Source organism: Pteropus medius, unplaced genomic scaffold, assembly GCF_902729225.1.
Source record: "Pteropus medius unplaced genomic scaffold, Ma_sr-lr_union100, whole genome shotgun sequence".
NCBI classification, from domain to species: Eukaryota; Metazoa; Chordata; class Mammalia; order Chiroptera; family Pteropodidae; genus Pteropus; species Pteropus medius.
Window position 1 is genome coordinate 3,653,260 of NW_024340695.1, and position 14,368 is coordinate 3,667,627.

At 38.7% G+C, this 14,368-nt stretch overlaps 1 protein-coding gene across 1 annotated transcript in view; it reads left to right on the forward strand.

Moving 5' to 3' along the window:
* Positions 1 to 5,727, forward strand: part of RHOJ (ras homolog family member J) — a 77,029-nt gene extending 71,302 nt beyond the window's left edge. The window contains exon 5 of the mRNA XM_039864523.1: positions 2,748 to 5,727. Coding sequence (XP_039720457.1) covers positions 2,748 to 2,894 — 147 coding nt within the window. The 3' untranslated portion in view covers positions 2,895 to 5,727. The remainder of the gene's footprint in view (positions 1 to 2,747) is intronic.
* Positions 5,728 to 14,368: the final 8,641 nt, after the last annotated feature.

Below are 14,368 nucleotides of genomic sequence, written 5' to 3' on the forward strand. Positions count from 1 at the left end.
CATTTTGCTTCAAGAGGCTGAGAAAGTTGCTGCTGTAAGAAAAGCCATATTTCCTTAAGACAGTTTTCCATTTCACATCTTTAAAGGCACAAGTGGGTTTTTGTTTAGGTTTGGTTTTAGCAATCGCTGTAACGTGGCTATGCCTTTTCCCCGCACCAGGATGAATTCTTCTCTCTGACCCTCCAAGCACTTGATATGTTGTTAACAATACTTACCTAGCAACTGGATTCTGTTTCTCACACATATTTCCCAAATCACACCCAAAATCTGTTTGCTACTTTTCCTGGAACTATGAGTACAAACTAATGTCATGTTAACCCTGCTACACAATAATTCCTTGATCGACTGTTTCATGATCTTCAGAAATGTCTGAATTGAGAAAGACAAGTTTGGGCTCCTCCTGCACCATTGAAAGACAAACTCTGGCATGCTGTCAGCAGCTCTCTGCAGGGAGGACAAGGAGAGAGTGCACTGGCCCATCTTGCAGGACCAGACGGCTCAGAACCCCTTGTATGAGCAGAGCTCAGCTCAGCTCTCCTATAATTTGCTGAATCAGCTGAGGCTTGTGATTGCTAGTGGGGAGGTATTCTGGATACAACGGTCCCATAGTACTTTCCAGGTATTTTTTTCAGGATGACTGACAAGAGCTACCACATTACAAGCAGTCATTCAGTTGACACATTACATTAGAGTAGCGTGCTTTGCACATGTGTTTATATCAAGCATTGGACACAATCTCAAAATGTAACAGATGACATTTCATGACATTATTAGAAAAATTTTCTCTACTTTTTATCCCTATCTTGCATCCAACTGTTTTTAAGTTTTAAAAAATGTTATGTTCTAACCTAAAAGCCAAGCCATGGTCAAAATGAAAGCCATAAAACAGATTTTCAACATTCAGTATCTTTTCTTTGGATATTTTCCTTTGGCTCATACTGTAACCATTCTTCACACACACACACACACACACACACACACACAAACACAAAGTGCATAATATCTGGACCCAACCAGAACAATTTTATTTCATGCTTAGTTTTTATATCTGTAGGCTTTCAAATGAGTAGGCAACCTCATTTTATTAATTGCCTACTTGACCAGCTTTTTGCAGAGTTGAGTGATAAGGGTCACAGTTACTGTCATGGAACAAGGAAAAGAACACTCTTCAAGAGACTCACATTCTGGGTCTAGTTCTTTCACTTTCTATTTGGATGTCCGTAAACAATTCATTTTACCTTTGGGGGCTGTTCCCACTCCATTCTAAGCTAAACTGCCAGTTTCCTTAGTCCATGCATTACAAACTGGCCTCCTGCTGACAAAGATATTCCACATCAGTGTTTTGCTTGGCCCACAGAGTATTTTAAAATTTGACAAATATTAACTTTTATAAAAACGCAAATGTCCAACTCCTGTTGAAAAATACAAAGCTGAGCAACAGTGAACCAACATTCCTACATGACAAGAATTATCTGAAGCTGAGTAAGACTGCCATCTCTCGAGATGGTATGCACGTCACAGCCCACCACAATCCCCACCACTCTCTATTATCTGGCACCAGCTCTGCCTTACTCATTTGCATAAATTACTAGCCCTAATAGGCATATGGTTTTGCTACCCTGATTTAGTCATTTATCTGCTGTGGTTTCCAGGAGCTCACCAACCAGCCACCCTCTTCTAAATTTGTTTTAATTTTTCAAAGTTATTCTTATAATCTGAAGCATATAATAGAAGAATTTCTCCAGATGTCCTTAATATTAAAAGGCCCACATCAAAGTGTTGGCTAATACTGAGTTTGTGAGCAATTGAAATCCTGGGTCTCCCTCTCATGAATTATTTTGTGAAGTTGACTGCCAAACACGTCTGCTCTGCCCTGCAGTTTTTCTAATGTGAACCTATAGTTCTGGCCTGAATTTTTATATTTCTCATAGGGATTTTGTGATTATCAAATATATCATAGCATGAAATCATCAAAAGCTTTGAAATAAAGCCATAAGCAAGCACAAAATATTTTATCATTTAAATATGCATAGACTATATACTGACAAGGAGGTGTCTCTGTCAATAAATGCATTGTATGATTGTTATTTTTACATGCTTTGGGTTTTTTTAGCCGCTTAAAAATATACCTCTTAAAATATGTTAAAACCAAATAATGACACTAATTGTCTATTACTTTGCTGAGAGATACCTTATCGGGAGTGCATTTTATTCAAGAATGACCCATAAAACCATATCGCCCACTCTCTTTCTATATGCTTTATCAACTAAATTAACACTTTGTCTACTACATACAAAAGGAGATAAGATACATTTCATTTGAACCAGATTTACACATTCTGCATACAAATGAGAGGGTACGAAAAACAACATCATGTAGCCCTGTTCTTCACAAAATATATTTAAACTGTATCACTGCTTTTGAATCCTCTCTTAGTTTTTATATTTTTATGTTCTCCTATTAGAAATAAATGGTTATGGATCACTTTCAGAATTTATTGCTTATCAAAAGTGATCCACAACTATCTATTGTTAATATCAGAAAGTAAAAAATATAAAAATACAAAAAATGAGGATAGCAGATGCAAATAGAAATGCAAAAGAAAAAAGAAAAAAAGAACATAATCTAAACTACCCCCAGGCTGTTTGTGGAACAAGCAGCAGCATCACTTGGCTGGGCAAAGGGCTGACACCACTGTGCTTTTCTGTGTTTTTCTTCTCATGCCTTTCTCTCTTTTGTGTTTAAGATCGGCGCACAGTGCTACTTGGAATGCTCTGCCCTGACTCAGAAAGGTCTCAAAGCTGTGTTTGATGAAGCAATCCTCACCATTTTTCACCCCAAGAAAAAGAAGAAACGCTGCTCCGAGTGTCACAGCTGCTGTTCAATTATCTGAGGTGGCTTGAGACCTATCTCCACCCCATCTAAGGGTGAGAATGTCAGCCAGCCTCTGTGACCTAGCTCAAGCCAATAAAGAGGGCATGACCAGAGGGAGGCCCCTTCACACAGAGGCTTCTTCTCTACCCTGTGAGCCCCCAAAGCACAGCACACTAGCCAGCCAACCCCCACATCCTCCCTTCCAGTCAGAAGCATCCACGTTGTACACTCTATGAGAATGCTGAGCCCGTGTTTCAGCCAGTGTCGCTGTTGACCACGCTGGAAACAAAGTCGAAGGCCATCTTGCATCTCCCCCTCCCGTGAACGTGAAGCTGATAGGAAATCATCACAGGAAAATCGAAAGAGGCACTCGGTTCCTGTGCTGGTGGCCTTACTTGATGTCCTTTATGAAACATGGGAATACAATACTAACCTCTTTTTCTGAATCTGCTATTCTACCTATATGTCTTACATTCATTCGTATTGTTTTAAGAAATTACCAGTTTACTCAGGCCTTACAAATCTATACCAAATTAGCCTCAAGACAAAGTATTTTATATTCATTTCTATTTCAACATGTTTCTACCAAAGCTATTAGAAACAGCATGTACCTCTGAATACCTGACTACAAGAAGATGCAAGAAAATGTTAAAACTTTTGGAAATTTCAGAACCATGATTTTGGAAACTGGTTGAAAGAAAACACCATCTAAATTGGTACAGGTCCATATTTTTGCCAAAGATTCACCCTGGAAATGCTTACATTGATAGGCAGCTTTATTTTTTCCATATTATATTATCATGACAAATTACAAATGAACTGTGTTTAAGAAAATACTATCTCTGCTTTTCAATGAAATTGATTGGGGAGAGAATATGGCAGACCTATCTTTTAAAATATTTTTTATTCAGCAAAGTGAACTTTCCTGCTCCTTCCCTTCCCTATTGCATGTTCTTTTCTTAACTTGATTTCACATTTTCTCCCATGCTGAGTAATAACCTGATCTAAAAGAAGGGTCTGGCCATGGGGCATGAAAAAGTAAGTGTTCAAAAGTCCCCAAAAGTTAAGCAAAGTGCCTCAGTTTTTCCTCTTGCTTCAACTGAAAGTACAGTTATCCCACCTTATCTGTGGTTTCGGTTACCCACAGTCAACTACAGTCTGAAAATAGTAAATGGAAAATTGCTGAAACAAACAATTTATAAACTTTAAATTTTGCGCCCTTCTGCGTATCATGATGAGATCTTACACCATCCCTCTCCGTCCCACCTAGGACATGAATCATTCCTTTGTCCAGTGTCTCCAAGAAGTATACACCACCTGCCCCTCTCAGTAGCCATCTCAATTATCAGATTGACTGTCACAGTATCACAGTGCTTGGGTTCAAGTCACCCTTATTTTACTTAACAGTGGCTCCAGAGTAAAAAAGTAGTGATGTTGGCAATTCAGATATGCCAAAGAGAAGCTGTAGAGTGCTTCAAGTGAAAGATATGTGTATATAGGAAAAACCTAGTATATATAGGATTTGGTGCTATCTATGGTTTCAGGCATCTACTGGGGAGCTTGGAACTCTCACCCACAGATAAGAGGGACTATACTGTACTTCTCAGCTTGCCCTATGTAAGCTCCCATTCTATTTAAATGACATTGTCCAAGTACGACTGGTACTAAAATGTTGCCTCTCCCTATTTCCCATACTCATTGTCCCAAATGTGTATTTAGGGGCCAGATCTGTGAGTCCCAAGCTCTAGATCTATTTATCCTCTGCTTTCCAAAATTATGCACTCCATAGTTAGCAGGGACTTTGGCCTTGGGGAAGTTAAAGCCCCAGTAAGTTTTTATGTCCTTTTTGTATGACTCTTCCAAATATCCAGGGATTCTTTTATCACAGAGTGAGTTACTTCCTAGCTTTTAATTAGAGACCATGGAGGCTTCTAATTAGTCTTATTTGCTTACAATTACCCTAGAAACACCCAGGTAGGCACTTTATTCTTTATTTCAACTACATAAGCAAAGTGCCTCTCTGCAGCATGAAATTACATCATTTTAGTTTAAGAATTTCCAGATTCACACTCCTTCTGTTGGAAAAATCCAGTCTTTCTAGTCCCTTCTGCTCATGGAGGAAGCATACAGAAACAGAAGCATATGGCATGGGTCTTTTCTGTTGAAGCCTTCTGTGACACCCCCTCAGTATTTTGGGTTTTGTTTGTTTGGAGCTTTTTTAGAATTTCTAAAATGTGTTTTCCCTTCTTCCTCATTTCAAATTCTATTTCCCTTCTCCCCCATTTAGTTACTAAACATTCTCCTAAATACACACACACACACACACACACACACACACACAATACACCAACCTTAAAAAAAAAAAAAAAAAAACGGGAGTTTTGTAAGTCAGAGCTTGACAAGAAAACAAGGACTCTCTGCCTTTGTAAATGGAAATCAACCATGTATAAACTATAACTCTGCAGAGGTTATGAAAGCATCCTTTACAAACAATAATGAGCATTTAGCCCTGTAATAAATGAAGTGCTGTTAGCCAGTTTCGTTACATTATTGCATAGTTACATCTCGCTAATGGACCACTCCTCAATTCTCATTGATGTGGATGAAAAATTTAAAGATATATGTTTGCTCGGCCAAGAAGAATTTTCCAGATGTGTACACTCAGTAGGCAAATGGTTTCCCAGGCCATCGCCTCCCTAATGGGTCACAGGGATTAACTTGTTCACAGTGGGAAGATCACTCTCTCTCATGGAACCAGAACCTAGAGAGAGGCTGTTAATGTGGAGCACAGGCTTCTAGAGGTCTTATGAGCTGATCATTGAATAAAACAATGAAGAACAAAGCAACCTAAATGAGCTAATGTCACTCCACCAAATTAATCATGTATTCCCTGTTTCATGGCAAGATGCAGTTCATTTCATTAAAAGGTGTTTTTTGACATAAGATTGAATATCCTGAAACCAAAGATAAGATGAGACTTAGAAATTTGAAAAAGGATCTTTTAATTGTCTACACCATTTCCCAAAGTCAAGAAGGAACAGCTGAGCTCCATTTGAGGCTAGAGTCTTAACTTTTCAGAGCTAGAAGAGGCCTGAGAAACTATAGTTCAATGCCCTTATTATACAAATGAGGAAACTTAAGCCCAGATGGATTAAAGAAAAAGTTTTGTTGCAGAGCTAGGACAGATTTAAGCTTTTCTGCTTCCAGAGCCTTTCAACTCCATACTATATTTATTATCATGTATATTAAATTAGACTTTTGTAGGTGTATGATTGGAATAGCATCTGATTTCCCTATAAGTTCTAGCCGCATTTCAAACACATGACTTAAGAACACTATAAATAAGATAATCCTTCAAACTAGTAATAACCTAGAGACAAGAATTTGTCCTACACATGCTATGCCTGGAATCCACAGTATACGATGTAATATAATCCCAATCTAACTGCACAGTATACAGCAACATAATCCCGACCCAATGGTTCAATCAAATAACTAGTTTGACAGATGGTTTTCAATCAGATGGTTGGTTGGTAGAATTAATGGACTATTTGGACTATTTTGGAAACACAAAAATACTAAGACACAAGTCACAGCCATGTCAACAGTAAGAAATCTGGGCTGATTTCTTCCAAGAAAAGTTAGACTCAAAGAACAATTACTGAATGCAATAACTATAGCAACCCTAAACCAAGAAGCACTAAACTGAGAAATGAAAAGATATGTTATACATATGTGACATGTGTATAACAATATGTCTGATCATGATACGCAAAGAACCATTTGGAAAATTCTAGTCCATAAGTGCCAGATGAAGTGGATATAACCATACAGAATTTTCATAGAACCACCAATAAGAAAATAAAATTTAAATGGTAGTAAAGGAGCAGTCACAACCACACTCACAATATTTGAAGAAAATTTTAAAAGTTAAATCCAGAATTTGAAACCAAAAAAATCTCATTATTTAGAGTGAAAGTTTTAGAGTGCAATAACCTCACAAAGTAGAGAGTCCTCAAGAAGAAATATTTGACTTGAGATAAGCCTTTTACAATGCAGTATTGCATACATAAAGGAAAAATTATCCATGAGACCAAAGAGATGGAAAGTTAGAAATTGAGGTTTTGCTCTAAAGGAATGTTTGACACCATGCTGGAGATGATTATCTAACCACATGTGTCTTTGATTTTAAATCTACCCCTATGTTTAGACGCCTAAATGCAAATGTGTGTTCTCTCTCAGCAGAGAAAACCACAAGTCACCAGCTATTCTCTTAAGAGCCATTAAGTAGACTGCCCAAGTCCAAATCAGGAAACTCAACAGAATATTTTCATTTCAAGGACCATTAGGAACAGAAAAGAGAAGGTCAGGAAAACTGAGTTTCTTACATCGGAAGTTAGGTGCTTTTTTAAAGGAAACATTTAGAGAATGGAGAGAAAACTAAAACAGATCCAAACACAAGACAAAAACACATACCTTAGAATTGTCCAAGAGAATTGCTAACTTCTGCCTGGTATAGGGAAGAAAGAACTGTTAATGTAAAGAGCTTTTCATATTTCTCAGCGTCTAAGCAGAGTCAGACAACAGGGTTATTTGCGTGATAATACTAGATAATTCCACCTCATGATTCATGAAAAATGGATGAAATACTGGACAATGCTCTTTGAGTCTTTCATAGCAGAGCGGGTCATCACCCTCACACTTTCTATGCTAATATGGAACAGGCTGTCAAGGGAAACTTACCAAGAAACATGAGTGAATAAATTATTTTGAAAGTTTCCTTGAGAATGAACATGACTTAAAACCTGAAAAGAATGACTTTAGGATATCTGTAAAGACAGTTACTTGTATAAATGATATTTAATCATCTTTTGTGAAATATCTTTAAGTAGAAAGACTGCATTTAAAATGCACAACAGGAATAACAGAATACAAAAATATGAGATGAAGTAAAAATTCATGGTGCTCCCATGGTCAACAAAGACCAGAAAGGAAATTAAAGCATCCAGCTCTACGCAGAGGCATTCCAGGCATCAGAGGCTCAGCCCTGCTCCTTGGAGATCTCTCTATGGGTTAGGGTGGGAACGAGTCAAGGAGGGTCTGGCTCATCTCTGAATTCGTGGGATGCAAGTTCAACAACAGTTCTTGGCTTTCAATTTCCACTACAGGAAATTAGAGTAAAAGATGCAGGATTAATCTTGGTCACAATCTATTTTTTTTTCTCCTAAGGGAATATTATATCACAAACCAGAGTCGTTTTGTGCATGTATGTGCTTTAAACATGTTCTACTCTGGTAATTTCATTTCGTTGTGAGTTCTGCAGTGACTCAGAAACTTCATGAATCTATAGCTAGAGTAATTTTGTTGCATTTTCAGTCATGTTCTCTAAACCTCCCAATATATGCAGTTATATTTCATGAACAGGTTCTGATCAGTGTTTAGGGGATATCTGAGGAGAGAGTCCCCATAACTGAGTCCCACTTAAAAGCCATAGGAGCACACTTAGGGACCCTGCACAAGCCAGTCGTTTGAGTTTATGTTAATTCTTTGGAGAAATAATAAAACATATTTCATGGAGGGCAATATGTTTAAGGCAGCTTTGTAAATACATTCCTAAAAGTATTACCACGTGCCATTCTTTAAATCAATTTTTTAAGCAGTTGGATTTTTTTCTCCTAGAGGAGCCATGGGCCAGAAGGTTAATAAATTCTACATTCTTCTCATCACCTGGCTTAAATTGTTTTTCACTCTAAGTAAGCAGTAATTGCTGTTTAAGTAGATCTCAGCAGATTTTATCCCAACTGACACAGTGCACACTCCTCTCCCGTGTAATCTCTACAGAGGAAATGACAGACAAGGGAAGCACAACTGACCTACTCGCAGGTTGGCTTTCTTGCAATCTGCTTCTTATATAATGACTAGTCTATGTATAGTTCTTGTAATTAATGAAACATTATTTCATGTACTCTTTAACCTTGCAATTTATTTTGTGCCATATTCTGACTTTTACGTCATTAAATAATATTTTCTCTACTCTCATTGCTGGGTTATCTGAGGGTATTTCCATCAGCCACTCAAGAAAACTTCTTTTCCCAGTCCTCTGTTGGAAGAGGAAATTGTCTAGCCCTTTGCTTCTCGGGGTGTAGTACAGGAACCAATAGCATGGATATTGCCCTGGAGTTAACTAGGACTATAGAATCTCAGGCCCGGCCCAGACCCAATGAATCCAAATTTGCATTATAGTAAGACCTCCAGATGATTTGTGTGCACATTAAAATTTGAGAATACTGACCAAGTTTACCATCAATCTTTACACCCAGACATGTAGCTGCCTGATGAAGACACCATCAGTTTCACCTGTCTCTTGGGTGCTATATTTTGGGTATTCCTTTGGCAAATATTTGAGTGGTTCACATTTACTGAATGAATAAAAAGGCTTTCAGAAGTCCTTTCTTTTTCTTGTCATATGCTGCCCAGCTGCAGTAAAGGAAACGGCATATTTTGGAATCAAAAAGCAGAAAAGTAGCATCCGGTTTGAAAGATCCACTAACTCTAAGTACTTCAGTTCTGAAAGTCTTTCTGGTGTTTACAAGGGAAACAAACAAACAAAAAAAATGCCCTTTAGAATTATTTTCCATGAAGAAATAAGAAAGATTCATATCACATAAAGTGATAAAACAAATTTCTAAATTTGGTGAAGCTTCTGTCTTTATTGCTTAAGACATAGTGCTCTAGGTGCCAAAATAAGGATTGACTGCAAACAACTTGTCTTCTACACAGGGCATTTCACAGATTTCTATTTTTATTGCCCTAAGCACAGACCAGAGTTGTATTCACTTATTTAAAATGTTTTTACTTTACATCACAGGGGACCAGGCTTTGTTCTCCCTGCCTACACCCTACCTTGTGTATGAGTCTCCCCTCACACACACATACACAGAAGCCTATAATCTTATTCAAATCCAATACTGCTAAAGAAGTTCTGAAGGCAAATCATACCTACTGTCAAACAAATAAAGAGCACAAGGATTATCACTTCCCTTGTACCTGCAAATGGCAGAATAAGGACCTGATGTCATCGTACTCATAGTCATTAAGGGACCATCTCCTCTGTGAAGGGCCGCCTTCTGCTTCCAAGCTTCCCTTTACGCAGGCCACAGAGTTCTGATTTTGGTACTTTCCATCAGGTGTCTTTCTTCCCGCTCTAGGCCGCTTGTGCTCCACGATACCCTTAAACTGAAAAGTTTGTAAGCGAGGACAAATTTACATCTGGGAGCAGACTGGCTATCCGGAGCAGCTAGCCTTCTTGGAAGGGTTTAGTCAAATCTGAAAACAGAGTCTTACCAAAGATTATTTGCATTACTGCAAATGCATCCCTGATTTCTTGCTCATAACCACTGGCACAAGCTGCTGAAAAGTCTTTCTTACACCAGGGACTGCCTGTCCTCCCACAGCCTGCCATGCACTGCACATTCACTTCCTTCCCCAGGCCACAGAATCAAGTCTATTGCACCTTCTTCATAAGAAACTTACAGGGCAAGAAAACTGCCATGAACAACCAATCTCTCTTCAAGAATCCATTTACTTGTAGTTTTTAGATGTTTGACTCTCAGTCTCTGTACTACAACAGTAACTTGAAATCCCAGCCCAAGAAATCTGAGAGCCTCTCTTCATTTGAAAAACAAATTTTTTTTTCTACTGAATTAAGCACGTTGACATAATCAAGTGCTAAAGAAGAGGGACCCCCTGACCAGAGTCCACTTGCTGCTACTCCTCCACTAGTCTGCCACTTGCAGCGTAGAGTTTGGCATCAGTGAACTGGTGCAGTAGTTACTTTTGGCTTTGTCCTGAAGTTGGCTCGGATTTTGTTAATGCTGAAATTTGCAGCCAATTTTCATTAGACTTTGTTTCTCATTAACTGGTGCTTATGTTTCAATGGGGAGATGTTTCAGCATTAGTTTCTGAACTTGCTTAAGCAGGAGCCAAAAGCTGAACGAAATCTTCCTCTTAAAAACATTTCCAACATATTTTAAAATGTCAGATGTCTTAATTCCACTCAGTAACATTAGTCCCCCCAGATATTTTCATTTCGATATGCAGATTCCAAGAGGGAAATGAAAGATGGAGGTCAAAACTGCCTAGAAGCCTTGATCGCCTTCCTCTGATGGTGTACATCGCCCTGTAGTAGACATCTTAGGGATCTGCGTGGGCAACACAATGAGACCAAAAAAGCATGATCTGTTCATGCATTTCCTGTAGAAAGAACTTGCAAACTAACAGAATTAAATTTCTATTTTAAGTGTATAATTTTGCATGTATACTACCATGAGATAATGACTGTTGATAATTAGTCAGTATTCTTTATTGTGTGTATAGTTTATTTTAAGTGAAGAAATGCATTCTCAAATGATTTTAAGTTCTATAATATTATTTGCGACTTGAGGATATTTACATTTATTCCCTGCTAGTAATCTTATCTTCAACATTGCTCCCCTCCCCAAAAAAAATTACCATTCTGATCTTGGTGATATTCATATTCTTTGTTAAAGCAAAGTGTTTTTTCTCTTTGGGGGAATGTTTTTTGGTTGGTCATTTGAGGAACTGGTTTTTGAGGGGGTTGAATGACTTTTCCAGAAGCCCCAATTTTTTAGCAATCGCGGTCAAAGCATCTAATTGATTCTGTTTCAAAAGCCTTTTTTGTTAACTCACTTATTCAATATGCTAAAGAAATTGTACAGCCAGATGAACTCAAAGTCAAATATAAAGCCAAAAAAGCTTAAGGAATATTTACTCTATTCCTGATAATGAGGACCTGGAACAGAGACCTGAATAATCCTTCTAAATTCTCTGACATTGGAGACAAGTCTCTGCCTTACACTACCAATTACAGTGCTTTGCACCTGCTCCTCTTTTTCTCTTTTTTCCCTCCTTTTTCTCATCCTTTCCCTATTTTTTGTTCCTTTATCATACATTACCTCCTCAGAGGTCTTTAGCACCCGCTTCAGATACTCCAGGGTCACAACGACCCACCATTAATCCTAGATCTCCCTGTACACAATTTCGAACAATCCCATTCATTAAAACAAAGGGAGACCACTGTAAAAGAAATGCCAGAAGATTCATCTTGCAAAAGGACCAAAATTCTTCTAATACAGTAAATTGTTTCACTGGTGGAAATGTTCAACGAAAATAAAATTTGCAGAATTTGTTGAAGAATGGTTTTAAAGTTACTTCTTAATAATTTATTTTAATGTTTTGAAGAAAACCAAAAAGGATAGGGTGCACATTATTTAAAAAAAAAAAAAGTTCTCCTGAACAAAGAAGACAAGCAGTCCTTCTTGGAAAACTTTATGAAATACAACTTGTTTTACCAAGGCTATATTATTTTCAGTTACATATACAGTTCATTTGTTATCTCTGAAATGCTTTTATTATGTTAAAAAATCTAATTAATTTGAAGAGTTAATTGGGTCACTGCAGCAGAATTTGATACTTTCCTGGTGTCTCCGTTAGTTCCTAACCAATGGAAGAAGGAAAACATGAATTATCATTTCAATCGATGGAGCTAATAAACCCAGAAGTAGAATGAGCTGAGAAAAACTATATTCTTCATTCAAAAATGCTCCCATGTGGGAGGAGGGATCCAGGAAATTCACCCTCTCCTTACTTGTTGTTAATTGCAAAATAAACATTTCAAAGAGTAAGGAGTTGCTGCAAGTTAGTTTTATGCAGAGCTCCTTTAAAAGGCGCTGGATCATCACTGCCCTGCAGCCAGTGTTCACATTACCTGGGAAACGAGTTGAGAGCATACAGCCTTCCTCTCCACAGCAGTCTCTGGATTTCCCTTTGAGGCTCTGCTCCTTTTCTCCCTCACACTCTCCTGTTGTAAACTTTGATATGAACTACAGCAAAGTATTATCTTCCTAGAGGTTGGTTACATAGGAAACTAGAGAAAAAGTACAGTCTTCATAAAACAACCCGAGTCTGCATTGAGTGACCTCCAGAAGACACCACAAACATGTTAATCAATAATGAGACAATCTTTCATCAGAAAATCAAAGACCTCCGGGCAGGAATGACTTGAAGGAGCACTCCATAAAGCATTGTGCTCCAACAGAAAGAGTTTGGCTCTGGGTCAGAGAAACCTGGCACATGCTTGTCAGCTGTCTGACCTTGGGCAAGTCACTTTACCCCTCTGAGCTTTCATCATCTGTAGAAATGGTAATAAGTGTCTACAAGCATGGTTGACACAAGAATTACAAAAAAATTAATACGAAAGATCCTATTTATAATCAGAAATCCATAAATGGTAGCAATATTTCTATCTTTATTTATAACCCAAAAATGGTGCATTGCACAAATTTAGAGTTAATAAATAGTTGTGGAAATGAGGGAAGGAGAGAGAGAGAAGGGGAGAGGTGGGAAAGGAGGAGGAAAGAGAGAGGTGAAAAAGATTCAAGTTTTGCACTGAGAAGAGGTAGTTTCCTCTTTCTAATTAATAACGTCTCTGATTATAACATGTATTTATTGTGGAAGTTTTTTGAATATCGTGGACTAGGAATACCATGAACCAGCACCACAGATCCTGCAAATCAGAGTCCTCTCGTTACCACTGCAGCTTTGACGCCTGTTACAGCAATTACGTTCACCTTGCCTCTTACAGCTACACGCCATCACCTGGTCTGTCATTCCAGACCTCTCTCACTTCCGCTGACACCAGGGAGTCCAGTTTCAGGGCACTTTGTCCTGCCATCAGGCCCTGTCTCCAAAGGACAGCCCCTACCCTGGTTTTCCACGGTGCAGTGCCTTCCTTACCGCTTTATTGAAGAAGCGTCCACAGAACCCTCCAGGAGAACATAGCCAGCTGGCGCCTTCTCTGCTCTTATGTGATAAATCCATTCTAGAAGGTCCACATTTCTGAGCGTTTTATCTTTAAATACTCTTACAGGACAGTTCTAGCGCCTTCTCTTCATTAACGTAAGCCACCGTTTTCCCTAAGCATTAAAGAGTCATCCAACAGCACACTGGGACTGGAGCCAGGTGCTCTTGTGAGGCTATTAAATCCTGAGTCATGGGAGAATGACCCCATGTGAATAAACTCTTATCCAGTCTCATACTCTGCCACCCAGTCCAACACCCTCAAGACCCATTTCCAAGCACAGTCTTCTGATCCCTGTTTAAACTAGTAAAGCCATGAGGCAGCTTCAGTAGAGAATCTAATTCCTCCCACCACAGAGAAAGGCCTTCTCCAGCCAGGTCATCCTGAGACTTGACCCTAATGATCCAAGTAAACCCAGTGAGGGGTTGTGGGTAATGTTTGAGAAGGGCAAGTATTAGCTCTTAAAGCATCCTCCTCAAACGGGGCTTCTGCCTGGTCTCGAGGTGAGGGAGGCTGATCTTCTCCAGTAAGGAGGAGCAGCCCCTGTCTGCAAGGGAAGCTCAAGCTCATCACTAATTGTCAGCACTCCAGGCCTCTGTGTCCCACACCTTCCC